The sequence below is a fragment of the Balaenoptera physalus genome (assembly GCF_965194825.1).
Source record: "Balaenoptera physalus genome assembly, chromosome: 8".
Lineage (NCBI taxonomy): Eukaryota > Metazoa > Chordata > Mammalia > Artiodactyla > Balaenopteridae > Balaenoptera > Balaenoptera physalus.
Window position 1 is genome coordinate 14,077,336 of NC_138887.1, and position 20,450 is coordinate 14,097,785.

Genomic DNA, 20,450 nt, shown 5'->3' on the forward strand with positions numbered 1-20,450 from the left:
AAGCCTCCACCCTAAATCACAGGCTTGGTCTTTGTGGCCCAAGCAGTCCCACCATAAGACGCTCCTATCAGGTGTGCAGGTGTGACATAGATGACTTCCCAGAAGCCAAGGGCAAAGGCCACACCTCTCTTTGTCTAAGGCCATATTCTTCTCTAAATAATGCTTCTTTTTTAACTTAATTTTAAAAATGAAATTTAGATTCCTAGCTTTTAGAAATTCAGGTAATTTTTAAATTATGTATTTATTTACTTACTTTCCTATCTATCTATCTGTTTGCACCGGGTCTTAGTTGTGGCACATGGGATCTTCATTGCAGCATGCAGGATCTTCATTGCAGCATGCAGGATCTTTAGTTGTGGCATGTGGTATCTAGTTCCCTGACCAGGGATCCAACCCTCACCCCCTGCATTGGGAGTGTGGAGTCTTAGCCACTGGCCCACCAGGGAAGTCCGTAGGTAATTTTCATTTCTCAGTGTCTTACAAAAGAAAACTGCTATGGAAAGCATCTTGTTGCAAAATAATCTTTGTACTTCTCCTTGGTTATAATAGGCAACACATATTTTAAAGAATTTTGATACACGTTACCAAATGATCCTTCGGAAAGTTTCTCCAAATTTGAATTAACTACTCCCAGTGTAAGAGGAGTGTCTATTTTTGTGCTTCCTCGCTAAAACTAAGGTGTTTGAAAAATCTTTGCTGATTCCATAGGTAAAATATCTCATTGCTTTACTTTTCATGTATTGATTGTTACTGAGGTTGCCTCTTGTTCCTGTTTACCTACAGCTTGTCTGTTTCTTTTGTGAGTTGACTGTTTACTTGGTTTGATTTACGTGAGTAGAAAACCCAAATTTCTTCAAAAACCAAAGAATATTTTAAAATGTACGGTAAGCTGCCAAGTTGTTTGCAGTGTTCACGATAAGAGGTAAATATCCCTAATCTATAATGAGCTGTTGTGAATCAATTTTAAAATTATGGACACCCTGATAGCAAAACAATTTCTTTCTCTGGCTTCATGCTTAGAATGTATAGTTTAAGATTGCAGCTTTTACGGATGTATTAACTAGCTTCTCTTTCCAATTCTATTTGAAGTGACCTAAGAAGTAGAAAATATTTGTGCTCTCGTTTTAAAATAGGGAAAGAAGGAAGTAGTAAATAAACACGTGCTAAATACCTCATCTTCTAAATGAGCCAGTTAATACAATTGCATTTATTTCGGGTGGGGGGAGGAGACATAATTCAAGTATGATTTAGTAATTTAAAGATAATCATTAACAAGATAAAAATAGAATAAACAATATCTAAATTCTTCTTCGATAGGTCAAGAAAAAAGAATTTGAGTAACATAGCAAAAGAATAATAATGAGATGGAGAAACATAATTTTTAAAAGTATAAAGTAATGTAGCAACTAAGAGAACACTAAATGGGCCAGGTATTCTGTTACTAAAAGAAAAATAGCCTCAGCTTTGAAGGACAAATATCCCACCAGCTGATGGAAGTGAAAAATAAAGATGTGAGCAAAAACAGATTATAAAAAGCCAAACAAAAATTAAGCATGTTGGCAGTAACAATATAAGAAAAAATAGAGTTTAAGGCAAAAGAGCATTAACCAGCAGAATGCATATTATATTGATGATAGGTACAAGTGAAAAGGAAAATATAACAATTATACCCTTTGATTTGCCAAATTATAGGTCATCTAATAGCTGGATCAAAATGGATTTGAAAATCAAGGAGGAATGGACAAAACTACAATTGTAATGGGAAGTTTTTGAAGCATGTTTCTATCAGTCTTTGCTAGATCAAGAAGAAAAAATTAAACAAGGACATATAGAAATTAAATAATATATATAACATTATTAAAAATATATGTATTTTGAACCCTAAAATAGAAAATATGAATTACTTCAAAATGATATCTTATGTTTCAAAGAGCAACCCATTAATTTAACAGATAGATACAGACCACATATCCGACCATAACTGTAGTCACACTAGAGTTTATTAATAATTTGATAAATAAGCAGATAACACCACCACCATCCTTAGAAATGAAACAAAACAAAATAAAATGTTACTTTTCCCAAAGGAGATATAATTATTACAATAACAGTATTTTCTGGTCTCTGGTTTGTGGCCATTGGTATACCCAAAGGCAAGTGCAAAATATTTGATTATTTTATGATTAAGAAATGAGCAGTTACAACTAATGAGCAATATACTAATGCCAGGAAATTAGAGTAAGGTCAACGAAATTGTTCCAAGGCAAAAAGGGCATAATTAGTATGGACTAATAGTAGAAATTAATAAAATAGAAAACATTTAAAAATACAGCAAATAGGTACTTCCCTGGTGGCACAGTGGTTAAGAATCTGCCTGCCAATGCAGGGGACTTGGGTTCGAGCCCTGGTCCGGGAAGATCCCACATGCCGCGGAGCAGCTAAGCACGTGCGCCACAACTACTGAGCCTGCACTCTAGAGCCCGCAAGCCACAGCTACTGGGCCTGCGTGCCACAACTGCTGAAGCCCGCGCGCCCTAGAGCCTGTGCTCCACAACAAGAGAAGCCGCTGCAATGAGAAGCCTGCGCACCGCAATGAAGGGTGGCCCTCGCTCGCCGCAACTAGAGAAAGCCCGTGAGCAGCAGTGAATACCCAATGCTGCCAAAAGTTTAAAAATAAATAAATAAATTTATTTTTAAAAACCCAGCAAATTGATTGATGGTAGTATTGCTTCTATAAAAAGGCCAATACAACTGATAAATAGCTGATAAGGATAATAGTAAAAAAAGGAAATAAAATATTAATATACATGTGAGATAGTGCTGTGTATATATTTTCATATTTCCAAATAGGAAAACTAATATTACCTACCTCATAGAATTTCTGTGAGCAGTAAATTATATAATATGTATAGAACTCTTAGAATAGAGACTGATGTATAATAAGCATATAGTAAATGTTTACTTATTAGTAGTCATATTACTACTTACTAGTAGTATTAATATCATTAGTATTATTAAAATATTAAAAGAATACAAAGTGAAATGAAAATATTTCATCATTAAGAACTTGGAATGCACAATTTTCTGGGAAAATGTAAATGACCAGAATAGAATTAGGACATTTGAGTAGCTTGACAGTTATGGGAAAAATAAGCGTAAACCAAGAAATAATCCATTGAAGGTGTAGATCCCAGACATTTTTATGGATGGGCAAATTCTTCTTAATTTTATTTAGAAATCTTTAATGTTGTTCTTATTTTGAAATATAACTTTTTTTTTTAAGTAATTCATTTTTTTCACTTTTTTTTAAAAAAAAAATTAATTTATTTATTTTTGGCTGTGTTGGGTCTTCGTTTCTGTGCGAGGGCTTTCTCCAGTTGCGGCAAGCGGGGGCCACTCTTCATCACGGTGCACGGGCCTCTCACTATCGCAGCCTCTCTTGTTGCGGAGCACAGGCTCCAGACACGTAGGCTCAGTAGTTGTGGCTCATGGGCCTAGTTGCTCCGCGGCGTGTGGGATCTTCCCAGACCAGGGCTCGAATCCGTGTCCCCTGCATTGGCTGGCAGATTCTCAACAACTGTGCCACCAGGGAAGCCCAGGGAAGCCCTGAAATATAACTTTTTAAAACCCATTTTAAAATGTGCAGGGGAACAAACAGTAATAAAGCAAACAATCCTGTTAACTACCAGTCTGTCAAGAGCAGACCATGTGATCCCCTTCCCCACCTGTACTCGCAGTTCCCTTAGTGGGAGCCACTGTGCTGACCTTCGTAGGAATAACTGCTTAACTTTTCTTTTGCATTTTATGTCCTCTGTGTGCACCCCCTGGACACTATGGTGTAGTTGTGCCTATTTTTGTTAGGTTGTGTAAGTGGAATCATATTGTACGCATCAGGAGTGAGAAAAGCCTGCTGACTGTCATTGCTACTCCCAGAATAAAACAAAGTATGAGACCTCTAAGGGGAGACATAGGAAACTTTATTTAGAGACATTAAAGAAGGCCTAATATATGGAGAAATGCTCCATGTTTATGGATTAGAAGACTCAACGTATTGTAAACATATCAAAGGGAGAGCTCTCAACGCTTCACCTTAGGTGAGTTTGAGGAAATTTTCTCCTTATATGCTAAGAGTTTTTACCATGAATGAGTGTTGTTTCATCAAACACTTTTTGCATCATTGAGATGACCTTACGAATTTCCTCTTGAGATGATCTTATGATTTTCCTCTTTTATTAATGCAAAAAATTATCATATATTAATTCCGCTATCTTGTATCAGCCTAGTAGTTTTGGAGTAAAATTATCTTTTTTATATATGCTGACTTTGTTAATATTTTCTTTAGGATTTTTTCATTTCTGTTCATGAGTGAGATTTACTTGTATTTTTTCTTTTTCATAACATCCTTTGTTGAGTTTTGTTGTTGTTAGGTTATGCTGTCCTGGTAAAATGAGTTGGGGAGCATTTCCTTTTTATTCTGTTGTCTGGGAGATTTTGTGTGTGATTGGAAGTTTGTGTTCTTTGAACTATCTCATGAAATTATTCTAGTGAGTGAGTTGGACAGTAAATAAGATAAGTAAAATACATAGTAAGATAGTGGTAAGTGCTAAGGAGAAAAAATATGTGTAACAGTGAAGGAGCTATGAATGTTTGGGTGAAGTGTTGAAATTTCAGATCCAGTGGCCTGAAAAGATGCCTACCAGTGAAGAGCTGGCAGAAGAGCATCACAGGCACCGGCAAACAAATGCAAAGGCTCTAGGACTGGAGAAACAGCAAGAAGGCCATCGTGGCTGGAGGAGCGAGAACAAGGCCAAGGGTGGATAAGGCAGGGCTTTGGCCATATCATTTAGGACTGTCAGGTCATAGTAAACACTTTGGGTTTTATCCTGAGATGGGAGGCCATTGGAGGGTTTGAAACAAAGGAGTGACATTGTCTGATCCACCTATTAACAATATACTCTACTGGTTTGTTGAGGTTAGATTTCTAGAAGAGTTAGGGCAGAAGTAGGTCTACTAGTTTGGAGACTATTGCAATAATCCAGACAAGGGTGATGATAGTTTAAACCACGCTGGCAGCCATAAGGGTGGTGAAAGTCTGGATAAATTTTGTTTGAAGAGATGGTAGGAATTGCTGACAGATAGCGATGTAAAGTGTGGAAGAAAGACAGGAGTCAAGAATGGCTCCAAGGTTTTTGTCTTGTGCAATGAGAGGATTGTATCAGTCCTTAACTACTACAGATGGGCGAGACATCAGGAAGAGCCCTTCCAGGAAGGAAGACCAGACTCTCAGTTTTGGATATGCTTTAGTTGATATGCCCGTTTAGGCATCCAAGTACATACGTAAAATAGGCAGTCCTAGATATTGGTCTGGAATAGGGAGAGGCCCAGTCTAGGGATTTAAATTCAGGAGTCATCCCATGGCCTGGAGAGAATACCAAGAGAGCTCGTGTAGATGTAAAAGGGAAGAGGTGCCAGGACTGAGCCATGAGGTACAGGGACCAGGAGATGAGGAGTATCCGGCCAAAGAGACTGAGGAGGAGCAACTAGAAATTCCAAAGAAAACTCAGACAAGTATGATACGTTGGAAGCAGAGAGAGGGGGAGAGTTGTCAGCAGTGTTCCATGCTTGTATTAGGTAAAGTAAATTAGGACTGAATAATGATAGTTATGTGTGGCAACATGGGGGTCATTTTATCTTGTAATTCTCATGGAAGTAGAAATACTTGAGAAAAACCAAGGAAAGTGTGAAGAATTGTGATAGGACTCACCTTACCAGATATCAGAACATACCATGTATGTCTTCTATAATTAAATCAATGTTGAAATGATATAACAATGGACAAAGGGACCACAGTTGAAAACCCAGAAGATTATCTCAGTGTATATAAATATTTATTATATGATAAACATAGTTCTCTTCAGAAGGAGAAGGGTGTGGTTTTTAAAAAATGGGGCTAGTCCAAATGGGTATCCATTTGGAAGAAGATAAGATGAATCGTGAAAGTATTAAAAACTTAGATGTGAGAAATAAAGCAATAACCATCTTGCAAAAATATACAGGAGACCACATATACAATGTCAGGGTAAGGTATTGTACCAAGACCTCATACCCTTAAAAAAAAAAAAAAAGAAGGAAATGGACCAGAAAAGAACAAACATTAATAGAAAAAATAAGAGATGTGAACAGAGTTTTTAGAAGAACAAATTAATTGGCTGACAGGCTTAAGAAAATGTTTAAGTTGTTAGTAGTTGGGGAAATAAATCAGTGAATATTGATCATTGGCAAAAAAAAAAAGTTAACCATTGCTAACAGGTATAAAGGAAAAAGGATTCTTATACCTTGTAGTTATGATTTATTTTCCCCCATAATATTGCTAATGTGGCGATACAAATTAGTTTCTACTCAGGAAGAAACATGTTGTAATAAAAAGTTGGGTTTATTCGTACTAAGAATACCACTGTGTGGCCTAGCCACATAGCAGTACAAAGGCTCTAGACAGCTCACGTAAACTCTTGAGGCCTCATTTTCCTTATTGTGAGGTGGAGATAACCGTCCTAGGCTGACTGCTTTCGCCAGAAGTTGTGAGGATCAGCTGACGTGTATGCCAGGTCTTTGAAAATAATACAGTGTGATTCCTAGAATCTTAGCACAGGCCATGAGCACAGAGTCCAAGAACAAATGACGTACAGTTTGACAGGCACATGGGGAGAAGATGTACTTCTCAATGTAAGTTGTACAGAAGGGCCTTGTGAAGAAGCATTGTACTCAGCACTGAGGCTCAGTTTGGTGGGCCTGGAACAGTGCTGCCCTGTAGAACTTTCCGAAATGATGAAAACATTCTGTGATCTGTGTGCTTTTTCATACAGTAGCCGCTAGTCACATGTGGCTATTGAGCACTTGTGCAACGGAGGACGTGAATTTTTAACTGAGATTGGTTTTAACTAACTTAACTTTCTATATAGTCACACGTGGATAGTACCATATTGGTTAGGACAGGAAACCTTGGCAGTGATCAAGCTACACGCATCTATTGAATTATAATCTGAGGTAGGTTATAACCAGAGACCAATTAAATTACAGTCAGGTATGTGGGGTTTATATTTGCCACAAGTAAAATGGGCATTAAAATGTTGTTTGACGAACAAAAGATCAGAAGCAGGAAGTTGTTAACAGAAGGTACTCAGTGAAGAAAGCATTTATCCAAAGAAGACTGTAGAAGCTGTGCATTCAGACTCGTCGGCCAGAAGTCCAGACACACTGGCCTCATTGCTTTCCCAGTTCAGCTTTTGTTTTGCATCTTCCTTGCTGCCCATCACAAAGTTCTCTTCACTGCTCTTAAGGTCAGAGCCCTGGCTCTGCTTTTTCTCTGTTGTGAATCTCATCTATGGGGTTGGTTTATTCTCCTATAAATGGATCAAATATCTCTGTAAGGTCCTTTCCTGTTCTAACTTTCTAGGAACTTTTAAGGAGATAGCTTGGTTTTCATGAGCTGCGTTTCAGGAGTGATTTAGGGATCAGGATGAGAAAGGGTTCTGCAGCCAGTTGTCTCCACCTGTAACACGGGAATTTCTCTCAGCAGCATCAGTCAGTGGGTGGCCTTTCCAAGGTCAGGGAGTCTTGGTCTGTCCTGGCCATTACTTACTAGCTTGGATATATTTTCCGTTGAGCATGGAACAATCAATTTTGTGTATTTCCATTTTATTCTTATGCACAAACCAAATTATTTTAAGGTTAGGTATTTAAAAAAATGAATTTGCAGGCTCATGTTGAAACCAATAAAGTCTTACTTCTCTTTTTGTGGTTAATTTGTTCTATCATGTTTTGTGGAAGATAGTTGTAAACTGTCATTACTTAAGAAGCAAAAAAAAAAGAAAAGCTTGTCATTTTTTAATGTTGTCAACATTTACTGATTTTGATTTCTCTTTAGAAAATCCACCTGTATGAATATTTTAGTGAGTAAACAGTTGGCTACATAGAGAACTGGAAAACTGTGAAAAATATTAAAAGTACAGTTGTGTGTTTACTCTTGGGAAAATACATCCAAAGTAGAATGCCTAATTCCATCTTCACAGATTTTTAAATTTGAGATTACTCAAAAGAATGAAGGATGACAAAGTTAGTTACTATCAATTAGACCCTGTGGAATTCCCCCAGAAAGTACTAAGCATAGAGTATAAATAAAAAGTTGATTTAGTAATTTATAAGAGAAGAAGAAATGGATTGGCTGGTGAGCCAAAGTAAAATAACTAAGATTTTAGAGTTGCCATATGATCCAACAATCCCACTCCTGGGCATATATCCAGAGAAAACTCTGATTCGAAAAGATACATGCACCCCAATATTCGTAGCAGCACTATTTACAATAGTCAAGACATGGAAGCAACCTAAATGTCCATCAACAGAGGAATGGATAAAGAAGATGTGGTACATACATATAATGGAATATTACTCAGCCATAAAAAAAGAATGAAATAATGCCATTGGTATAGACGACCTTATTTACAAAGCAGAAATAGAGATACAGACGTAGAGAACAAACGTATGGATACCAAGAGGGAAAGGGGGAGGTGGGATGAATTGGGAGATTGTGATTGACATGTATACGCTATTGATACTATGTATAAAATAGATAACTAATGAGAACCTACTGTATAGCACAGGGAACGCTACTCAATGCTCTGTGGTGACCTAAATGGGAAGGAAATCCAAAAAACAGGGGATATAGGTGTATGTATAGCTGATTCACTTTGCTGTGCAGTAGAAACTAACACAACATTATAAAGCAACTGTACTCCAATAAAAATTAAAAAAAAAAAAAAGAATGAAATAGTGCCATTTGCAACAGCATGGAGATTATCATACTAAGTGAAGAAAGTCAGAAAGAGAAAGACAAATCCCATATGACATCACTTATACGTGGAATCTAAAATATGACGTAACAGAAACAGACTCACAGACACAGAAAACAAACTTACGGTTACCAAAAGGGAGAGGTGGTGGGGCAGTGATAAATTAGGAGTTTGGGATTAGCAGATACACACTACTGTATATAAAATACATAAACAACAAGGTCCTACTGTATAGCACAGGGAACTAGATTCAATATCCTGTGATAAACCATAATGGAAAAGGATATTAAAAAGAATGTGTAAAAAAAAAAAAAAAAAAGAATGTGTGTGTGTGTGTGTATATATATATATATATACCTGAATCATTTTACTGTATACCAGAAACTAACATGACATTGTAAATCAACTATATTTCAATTAAAAAAAGAAAACTAAAATTTTTCTTTACATCATGATTTTTATTTTGGTTTTTGTTTTGTTCTTTTAACGAATTTGGCTGGGAAAGAATTTTAGGACTGTGGAGTAAATAGAACAAAACAAATAAAAAGGTACATAACAGGTAAGAAAAGTACCATTTTTAGCTGGTTCTTCAAGTACGTGAAATAGGTAATTTGGGGAAATCTTAGGTTTCTGGGCTTTATTACATGTCTGGGAACAAAGCTATATTTTAACATTTTCATTTGCAGAAGCAAAATATGTCTTGGACTCATGCATCTAAACTAATAGACAACTTGTATCACTTACCTTTTACGAAAAGCCAAGGCATTTAACTTTGATATATATGTTTCTGAAGGTTTACCGTGTTTGTTTGTTCTTTTGTTTTTAATAGAGTCCTGTGAAGATAAATCAGATTAGCCTGGATGAAAGTGGCGAACACATGGGCGTGTGTTCAGAGGATGGCAAGGTATGGGGATTACACGGTCACGTGGAAAGCAGTGCTCCAGCTCTGTGGGCTGTGATGTTACCAGCTCCAAGGGCTCGGAGCAGCGCTGTGCCTACTGTACCTGCAGTAGGAGAACCTTGATTATTCTTTTTGGGTATCGGACTTGCTCCCGATTGCTCATAATTAAAGTAAAATATATTTTGCGCAAATGTGCCTTAGGAAAAATAATTACAAGAATGTCAATAATGTAACTAGTATTAAGCTGATTAACAGCTGTGGCAGAGGGACATGTCACCTTAATCATTACTGCCGTGCCACTTAGGCTTCAGCGACTGGTCTGCAGTTCCTGCAAGACAGTGGTTTAATGCCTTTCTGCCATAAATCCACAAAATTGGATTTTGTGGGCATGATTTCTGTGGGCTGGTGGTTTTCATTTTCACACACCAGTTATGAATGTTTCTCTTGAATTATAGAATCTTTTGATAAGCAATCATAGTTTATCAGAAGAATAAAGTGTCTTACAGTGGCCACATTAAATAAATGTAAAATCAATATATGTACAGTTTCTAAAAACCTGGCCCCTACTTCCTCGACCGAGGACATACATCATTTGTGCAGTGTATAACTAACAATTATCAGTGCTTCTTGCTGATGTTGAGCTGTGACATTTAGTGGTTGTAGTGATTGATTTTCCACTTATAAGAATGTCTTTTGTTTTTCAGTCAGTGGAAGGCTTTGCTACTGTTGGTTTGCAATGATAAAATTCTAATGCACAGCGTATTTAAGCTACTCTTCTAAAATAACAGTTGAAGAAGAGAGTGCATTAAGAATCATTACAGAACCTTACATATTCTTGACTGCATAGAGCAGATTTCCTAATCTAATTTTATGTTTTTTACGGGATCTAAATTCAATGGGCCATTAGGATAAGTAAATTAAAAACAGTGTAATCAGTGTAAAAGATTTATACCCATTTAATCTGTTAACAAAAGAAAAATGAAGTCTTCTTGACAGACAAGAATGCATTTTTATATATCTAAGCCTAATGTTACCCAAAGAGTCTAGTAATAGATTGGAACACTCATGCTTTTCAAAAAGCACTGTCAAATTTTCTGAAATTCTGAGATGAACCAGACCATCAAAGATAGATAAGGGAGGAGTTGGTATGTGCAGAAATTGAGAAGAATTATCCAAACTCTTGAAATATTTCATATTTATAAGAAAGATCATCTTCATTTTTGTTTTCTGAAAGGTGAGGAGGAATTCCTTCTGGATTAATGCCAATGTAATTGAACTAATTTGTTGAAGGAGAATATTGTTTTTGAATTGGAAAAGAACTTATACTAAGATACTTCGTCTAAGAATTTTCAGAACTCTAAATTTTGAAGAATTACTATTTGATGCGGCAAAGCAGTATATTTTAACTACTGTGTCTGGTGGATAACGAGATGACCCTCAGATATCTCCTGGCACACTTCTTGGCAAGCACCTCTGTTTTCCTATTTTAGTCAAATTTATAACTGCCATATTTTGTTGTAGACCCATGATGCCTTTTTAAAGAATGGTTTTCTCATATATTTTATCAGCGTTGATAGAATTGAAAATAAATATTTCAGCGCACGTAGTTGTGTAAGCTAGCCCTCCTCGTGGGTTAGTCAGAATTGTGAAAATTGAGGTGCTAATATACAGTGATCTGGTAAAGTGGTTAGTGGTGATAGCAACATAAAGATTATTAAGCAAGATCAACTCCAGATACCTAGATCTCGTGCATCTTTCAATGGCTGTTGTGATTTTTCTTTCTTTAGTGCATTAAGATTCCTAGATAAATCATTACCTTCTATTTCACAGATAACCTTTGATATTCAGTTTTAAAGTCATAATTCTAACAGTTGTTTAAAATTTACTCTGTTCAGTCAGCTGGTGCTCAGTTCTAATCTTTTTATTTATTCTCGAGTTCCAAATTTTGAAATACACTCACACGTATACTGTGTGTGCGTGCGCGCGTTTGTGTGTGTGTGTGTTACTGGTATACATTTTTAGGTAACTTTCAGCATAAGTACGTACCAGGCTTATTTTCTGATCTCTTGCCTGTGTTGCCCTCATACATAAACTAGAATTAATTTAATATAGAATTCTGGGTTGAACTATTTTCTCTCAAAGTTTTGGAGACGTTGCTCCCTTCTGACTAACCTTTATTTTCCTAGACATGTCAGAGGCCAGCCTACTTTTGTTGTTTCACAAAACCCTTTTTAATTTTTTTTTTTTTGTCCTGCCTTGGAGCTCAGACTCATCATAATAACAACAACACTACCAATGGCAACGAACAGCCCTTGTAATTCAGTTTGCTAAGTTAATGTCTTGTTTGGGTCTATTTTCATTCATTTTGTCTGGAAGAGGGTAAGTCCTTTTGATCCATATACTGAAGTATTGTTTTCATTTCAGGAAAGTCGACTTCAGTCCTGATTTTGATTATTGCTTCAGTTCCACGTGTTTTCATTTCTTCAGAGAAACTCAATAATACTTAGGCTGGAGGCGGTATTGCGCAGAGGCTAAGAGCATCGCTCTGCACCGCGCCTGCCTGGGCGGCTTTCCCGCTCTTCTCTGTTAGGTCAGGGATGTTGCTTGACCCCCGGCCCCTCCACTGCCTCAGCTGGGCAGTGGGCATAGTGCGAGGCCTGGATGGGAATGTGGCAGAGCCAGTGCTGGGTGTGTGGGAAGTTCTAAGTTCATCGTGTTTTTATTGCTAACCCTTCACTAACCATCTGTAGTCTGGCCTCTTCCCTTCCCATTTCGTTGTACCTCACTCACCTTTTCAAGGTAGGATGGTGAATGGATAAGCCCTATCGACCCTTCTTCTCTTTTGAAAATATATGTAGGGGGGTTCCCTTTTCTCTACACCCTCTTCGGCATGTATTGTTTGTAGATTTTTCCGATGATGGCCATTCTAACCGGTGTGAGGCAATACCTCACTGTAGTTTTGATTTGTATTTCTCTAATAATTAGTGATGTTGAGCATCTTTTCATGAACTTTTTGGCCATTTGGAGAAACGTCTATTTGGATCTTCCACCCATTTCTTTGATTGAGTTGTTTTTTGATATTGAGCTGCATGAGTTGTTCATATATTTTGGAGATTAATCCCTTGTCGGTCACTTCATTTGCAAGTATTTTCTCCCATTCTGTGGGTTTTCTTTTTGTTTTGTTTGTGGTTTCCTTTGCTGTGCAAAAGCTTTTAAGTTTAATTAGGTCCCATTTGTTTATTTTTGTTTTTACTTTCATTAATCTTGGAGGTGGATCAAAAAAAGATCTTGCTATGATTTACGTCGGAGGGGAGGGATAAATTGGGAGATTGGGATTGACATATACACACTACTATATATAGAATAGATAACTAATAAGAACCTACCAAATAGCACAGGGAAGTCTATTCAATACTCCGTAATGGCCTGTATGGGAAGAGAATCTAAAAAAGAGTGGATATATGTGTATGTATAACTGACTCACTTTGCTGTACACCTGAAACTAACAGAACATTGTAAGTCAACTATACTCAAAATTTTAAAAATTAATTAATTTTTTAAAAAGAAAGAAAATATACTGTAAGAAAAATTGGTCATGTTTTGTGACACACACACACACACATACATATACCTCACACATGTGCTTTGCTTTCTTATGGTTTTTATCCTCTCATTTCTCTGTAGTCAGGGAGAGTTTCTCTTCTTGTTTGGTCCCTTTGCTGAGGTACTTTGCTTCCAATATCAATTTTGCTTTCTGGAGTAGACTTTTATTCTGTTTTGCCTTTTTGTTTTTCCTGAACTCTTTCGATCTCTCCCAATTTTCTTTTCACGTCAGCCTGATCTACGTTTAATTTTTAAAACCAAAAATTATGACTTCTTGTGTGTCTTAGAGTGTCTTAGAGGTGGAGTGGTTGGGAGTGGAATTATCCTGCCACATTTGAGCTGTGTGTTGTCAGCTAAGTATTCAGCCCTCTCTGTGCTTCACCCTATTTCCTCCTCTATAAAAGGGGGGACAGTAATAGTACCTGCCTCATTAATCATTAGGAGAAATGAATTAGTTAATCTATGTCAGTGGTTTGGAATAGCATCTGGAACAGAAGAAACACGTAGTAGTCGTCAGCTGTTACCATCATCATGATCATTGTTGTCCAGCTGTTACCATCATCATCATCATTGTTGTCCAGCTGTTACCATCATTGTGATCATTGTTGTCCTTTCCTTTGCTCCAGATTCATAGAGGTCTCTTCTTCTTATTGAAGTTGACAAATAGTTTTGTAGTTTGTTTGTTTTTTTCTTTTCTGGTTACTATTAAAACTTTTTTTTTTTTTTTTTTTTTTGGCCGTGCTGCACGGCATGTGGGATCTTAGCTCCCCGACCAGGGATCGAACCTGCACCCCCTGCAGTGGAAGCATGGCGTCTTAACCACTGGACCACCAGGGAAGTCCCTGTTAAAACATTTTTTAAAGCATGGTTTTTCTCCCTCTGAGTCACTGGAATTGTGTTCGGCAGTATTCTTTTTATAGACCTTGTGTGCATTTTTGTTACTCATTTATCCATTCCAGAACAGGGAGACAAGCTCTTTCTGAGCCTGGGTTAGCAAACAGATTCAGGCCCTGCTTGTTATCCTTTTGGGTGTTGTAGAGTCACCCTTCAGCTCACATAGGGACCTGTTAACGAGCTCCATTTCCTCTGACTGGAGGTATCCAGTTAAGGCAGCTCCTCTAGTGAACTGGGAGCCTCTCCTATCTTCCCTCCTGGATCTTTGACACCCTCCGTGGGTGGAGAATATGAAAACCTGCCATCTTTCCTGCGAGGGTCCCTCCAGCCACTGCCCTAGATGGAATGACAGTTTACATGTTCACCCCTGTTCTTCTAATGCTTGACCTGTTGTTATTTGCAAGCCGGGGTTTGAGAGGGTCTGTTACAATGAAGTAATAGCTGGGAGGGTTGTCCAACACTCTGGTCACCTCACAGTTTCTCTATGTCAGATGGCCCGTCGCCCAGTTTTCTGGTTTGCAAATACATAGAATTCCATACTAAAGGGGAGAAGGCTTATACACCTTCCTGATTGTTTCATGAGGGTAGGGTTTCTTTACTTCTGGTGGTAAGCACGTAGCACATGCGTTTTGTGGTTCTCCTATGGCTCTGTGGGTTTGTAGTTAATGAGAAGTCCTCCAAGACTTTGCAGTAGATTGACTCTAAGGCCAATTGTTCTGAATTTTCTCTTTTTCTTCATTAGGTATTTTTGTGACAAGGTGGGAGAGGTTGTCAGGGCTGCTATAGAGGATACCATTATCAAAAGGATCCTCTCTATTTTAACCTTTAAAACTATGATTCTTAACTCAGACGCAATCTTCCTAAAAGCCCAAACTCTCTAAGCAATCATTCAACGGATTCTTTTCACAGAGTGTGCTAATCACCGAGAAAATGACAAATAAAGAGGGAGAGAGAGGGGAAATGAATGAGAATTGTTTTGGATTTTACTAGCTTTAGTAGTTTAAGTTCTGACCAACTAGTTCGGGTGTCACATTAGTGAAATGAACCAAAATATCAGAGGTTTTACAACTCACCCTGCTTGTACTGATAAAGTTTCTGAGATTTGTCTTGTGAAGTCTCAGTGTTTTCCATACTGAAGGAGACAATGACAGTTGAGGAAAATGTTATTCAGTTAAACATACAAATAGAGACTAACCTAAGAGCTCTAATCTTGCTTTGCCGCCTTCAGCAAACACCCCTCCAGCCCCTCATCTGGGTACGCTATGACATTTTTGCTTCCACTAGTTCTAAAGGGTAGTTATGAGTTTCAGCCTGTTTTCTAAGAACTTCTGCAATTTGTTCTCTTCTGTTTATTCCTTCTTATCACTCTACTATTATATCTTCATATGGATTCATTTTTTTTGTTTGTTTTGTTGTTGGATTTGTGATTTTTTTTTTTTTTTTTTTTTTTTTATTTATTTAGGCTGTGGTGGGTCTTCGTTTCTGTGCGAGGGCTTTCTCCAGTTGCGGCGAGCAGGGGGCCACTCTTCATCGCGGTGCGCGGGCCTCTCCCGTTGCGGAGCACAGGCTCCAGACGCACAGGCTCAGCAGCTGTGGCTCACGGGCCTAGCCGCTCCGTGGCATGTGGGATCTTCCCGGACCGGGGCTCGAACCCGTGTGCCCTGCATTGGCAGGCGGACTCTTAACCACTGCGCCACCAGGGAAGCCCTGGATTTGTGATTTTTAAAGGGACACCCCTGGAAATTCATAATTTAATTTTCACCACTAGATTTACAATATTTCTAATATTTATTTTCTCACTGATACCTCAGTCTTTTTCGACGGGCTCATATTTGTTTGTTTTCAGCTCATATACTTTTCCCTGCAATAAAAATCACTTAACTTTTGTTCTTAAAATCATCTTTACGCTGTTATAGGCAGAAGGAACGTTATGCATTTGAATGAATAGTCTGCTGCATTTAGTTTCAACTTCTGTTGTAGAGTTGTCTGATTAATTCCCTTTCATGTTAGTTTGGCAACTATTTGAGGCTTTTGATTTTCTTTTCCCTATTCTACTTTTCTTACACTTTATATATTGTAGAAAGATATCTTTATTATTTGCAAATTTTAGGCTAGCTCCTATAATGATAGAGTGTAGAAGAACAGGGCTTGGAATACTCTTCTTGATTTTTACAACCTCAGATGAGTCATTTATTTTTCCACAGAATCATCTGTTAAAGAGGCATAATGGTGTTTGCTTTCATCCCTAGCTGTCTTGCTATAAGGGCCAAATGAGGCAAAGCAAGATTTTCACTGCTAGTTACATACTGTCAGTTATCAATCTTTAAAAATATCATTTTAAAGGTATTTCTTCTCATTTTCAAATCCATAAGGATAATTTAATTCAGAATAAAATTTCTAAAAAAGCCAGAATGACACTGACCATTTTAATAGACAGCTTTTCCAGAAGGTTGTTCCCTCCACAGTTGGAGAAGACTGAGAAGTGACATCACATCTTTGAGGAGAGGTTATCGAAATATACTTTCCGATTGGAATGTTAGCCTAGAAATTATGCTGTGCCTCACACGGGACTTCCCCATTGGTTAAAAGTGAGTCAAATTACAGCTAAAAAATAAATTTAGAACTAAGAGGAACATCTAGACATTGCTAGATGTTGACCATGGTATGAGTGAAATAAATATGTTCCACCTGAAAAAAAATACATCATTTTACCCCACCAGAAAGTTCAGTTTGTCTTGGGTGGAATCTAGCCATTAATTTCCAGGAATCTTAACCGTGCAGTCTGGCCTGAGACCCACTGAGGTAAAACACGTGGAAGCATTTAGAGGTCCAAGTTGGTAATAGGAGTGTAAGAGTTGACAGGGGACCACGTTGTCAGCGACATTGTTAGAATGAATTCATAGAAGTAGCTTATGTTAGAAGAATGTAAACTTCCTAGTTTAGCAAGAGTTTCTACTGATGTAATATTAGTAAGTTGAGCACTTGTTAATTTACTCCATTAAGATTCAGGTGATACAGTACTTGTCTTATTTTGACCCCGTTTTCTTGGATTTGTTGGGCTCATTCAACTTCAACTTCCTGGGATAGAGTAAAACTCTGAATGCAGTGCTTTTCTTTTGAGCTTCTCTACCGCCATTTTATAAGAAGTTCAATGCATCCTGTGCGTATACATTCAAATAAAAGCAGTGATGCAATGCCCTCTGAACAATGAGAAGCAAGGTGGTAGTGGGGCCTGCATGTATTTGCCATGTCAAGAATACATTTTAACAGACTACCTCTGAGTAAATCAAATTCCCTCTATGTTACATTGTACCATGTGCTGTTCTTGGAACCCAAATAACATACTTGGCACAAGGGTATAAAAACAGCAGTCACAAAATGAGTGGAATATTCTAAAGATTTTATAGTTTAATGAAAGAATTTATCTCCTCAAATGATATCATAACATGAGTACATTTTCCTCTTGGAACTTGCACACATGAACTACTCAGAACTTACTAAGATGGGGACTTCCCTGGTGGTCCAGCGGTTAAGACTCTGCACTTCCAATGCAGGGGGCATGAATTCGATCCCTGGTCGGGGAACTAGGATCCTGCATGCTATGCTGCACGGCCAAAAAAAAAAAAAAAAACTTACTAAGATGAAAGCAAGAAAATGTCTAAGTAGTTTTATATCTATTTAAAAAATTGAATTTGTAATGAAAAACTTTCTCACAGAAAGCCATTGGACCCAGATGGCTTCACAGGTGAATTCTTTAAAATTTAAAGAAGAAATAACACCACTCTTCTAGAGACTAGAAAAAGAGTGAACACATCTCAAGTGTTGGGAAATAGTTCTAAGTGCCCCTAATAGCTGGTTCCAAGTGTTTGAGAGCTCCTGGAATTCATACGCTGTGCTTGTGAGAGTGTAAATTGATTGGAACCACTTTGCGAAGTCGTTTGGCTGTCTATTAGATGTGAACAGATGCATAACCTATGACTCAACAATTCCATTTCTTCATAAATGGGTATATAAGTGGACCAAAAGATTTGGAAAGAGTATTCACTGCAGCATTATTCATAATAGCCTCCATCTGGAGACAACCCAAATGATCAGTGGAAGATGGATACATAAATTATGATGTATTCATACATTGAAATACTATACGGCAACGACAAAGAACCAGCTCCTGCTGTACGTACGTAGCAGTATGGATAAATATCAGAAAGAAAATGTCGAGTGAAAGAAGCCAGTGAAATAGTTTATGATTCTATTTATATAAAATTCAAACATTAGCACAACTTACTGAAGGTGATAGATTTTGGAGGAGCGGTTAGTTTGTGAGGGTGTGAATGAATGGAAGGAACACAAGGGAGCTTCTTGGGTTCTACTTCTTGACCTGGGTCATGGTTGCAGCGATATGTTCATATCATAAAAATTTGTCAAGCTCTGAATCTGTCATCTGTACCCTTTATATACATTACTCAATTGAATATGTATGTTATCCAGTTTTTAAAGTCAGCCACTCAGAGAAAAGGTTAAGATTAAACAACTTTAAGGGAGGCACTGATAAGGAGAAAATTAAATCTTACATTTATACGCTCTAAATAGATTCAAGATAAGATTGTAAATGAAGTGCAGTTCACTTAATCTCTTGCCACTTTGATCTGCACAGTTGATTTATATATCTGTGACTCAAAAAAGAAGCTCCTTTTTCCTTCAAGGAAAGGAATAAATAATTCCGTTAGGAATAGTCTATGGGAAGTTCATAAAAGAGTATTAGTAATCTATTCATATCTATTTCATTTTTAAAGTTGACGTCCATTTAATAAAACAAACTTGTGGTGTGCAAAGGGAACTCTATCCATGAGATACTTGTAAAAATTTAATTGCAGCAGTGTGTTTTCACCCCCATAGAATTGTTTTCATTGGATACTTAATAGAGATTACAAGGGCTTTAGATTACTAAGTGTTCTACTTTTTTTTTTTTTAAGATATTTTAAAAATAAATTTATTTATTTACTTAATTTGGGCTGCATTGGGTCTTCATTGCTGTGTGCAGGCTTGCGGGCTTTCTCTAGTTGCAGTGAGTGGGGGCTACTCTTCGTTGCGGTGCACGGGCTTCTCATTGCGGTGGCTTCTCTTGTTGCGGAGCATGGGCTCTAGAGCGCAGGCTCAGTAGTTGTGGCACACGGGCTTAGTTGCTCCGCGGCATGTGGGATCTTCCCAGACCAGGGCTCGAACCCATGTCCCCTGCATTGGCAGGCAGATTCTTAACCACTGCGCCACCAGGGAAGTCCCGTATTCTACTTTTTTATTGATAGTATGTGTTCTCACTGACTCAGCAGCCTTCTTTGTTACCGTCATGGTGAACTGACAAGATCCATTTACTTTTTAGGTGCAGGTGTTTGGACTGTATTCTGGAGAAGAATTTCATGAGACTTTTGACTGTCCCATTAAAGTAAGTATTCAGTAAGTTTTAATTTTTCTAAGGATTTTCTCAACAAAGGCAATAGGATTACAATACTTTGGACACTACCAATCTTGCATTAATTTTGTCAGTAAGTATCTGTTCAACCAATGTACCAGATACTATTTGATGCTGGGAAGGTACACAGAATGTATATTATGTGGCTGTGATCTCAGTCTATCCTCAGGAATCTTTTGTTGTAGTGGGTGAGATGATGCACACACACACACACACACACACACACACAACACACACACACACACACACACACACACACACACACACACACACACACACACACACACACACACACACACACACACACACACACACACACACTGTGATTAAAGGCTCAAAGAGGTAAAAACAGTATTTACTTCTAGCTGTCCTCGTTAATGATGGCTTTGTAGATGGACTGTAGTTTGGACGTTAATATACAGGGCTGATGGAGAAAGCTGACTTCCCATGTGGAAGAACCGTATAATATAAACGGAGAGGCTAGAAAATTCAAATCGTGTTCAGGAAGTGGCAAATAGTCTAGTTTAGATGGTGCATAAAATACTGACTTGGCAGGAAAGCTGCACAGGCCGATTGACGCTGGCTTTTTATTCAGGCTAAGGAATTTGGACTCCGTCTGGTAGATAAGGAGAAATTATTGAATGTTGAAGAGCAAAGAAGTGGTGTAAACTGAGCTAAGCTTAAGGAAAAGTAACATGGCAGCTATAACAGTGTTAGATGTGAGAGCTGATAGACCTGA

General features: G+C 37.8%; 1 protein-coding gene across 3 annotated transcripts in view; it reads left to right on the forward strand.

The window, feature by feature from the left end:
* The window catches only part of VPS41 (VPS41 subunit of HOPS complex), a 184,968-nt gene that overhangs the window by 79,811 nt on the left and 84,707 nt on the right, over window positions 1–20,450 (forward strand). For all 3 annotated transcript variants that reach the window (XM_082473465.1, XM_082473467.1, XM_082473466.1), the window contains exons 5-6: window positions 9,676–9,750; window positions 19,622–19,684. In XM_082473465.1, coding sequence (XP_082329591.1) covers window positions 9,676–9,750; window positions 19,622–19,684 — 138 coding nt within the window. The remainder of the gene's footprint in view (window positions 1–9,675; window positions 9,751–19,621; window positions 19,685–20,450) is intronic.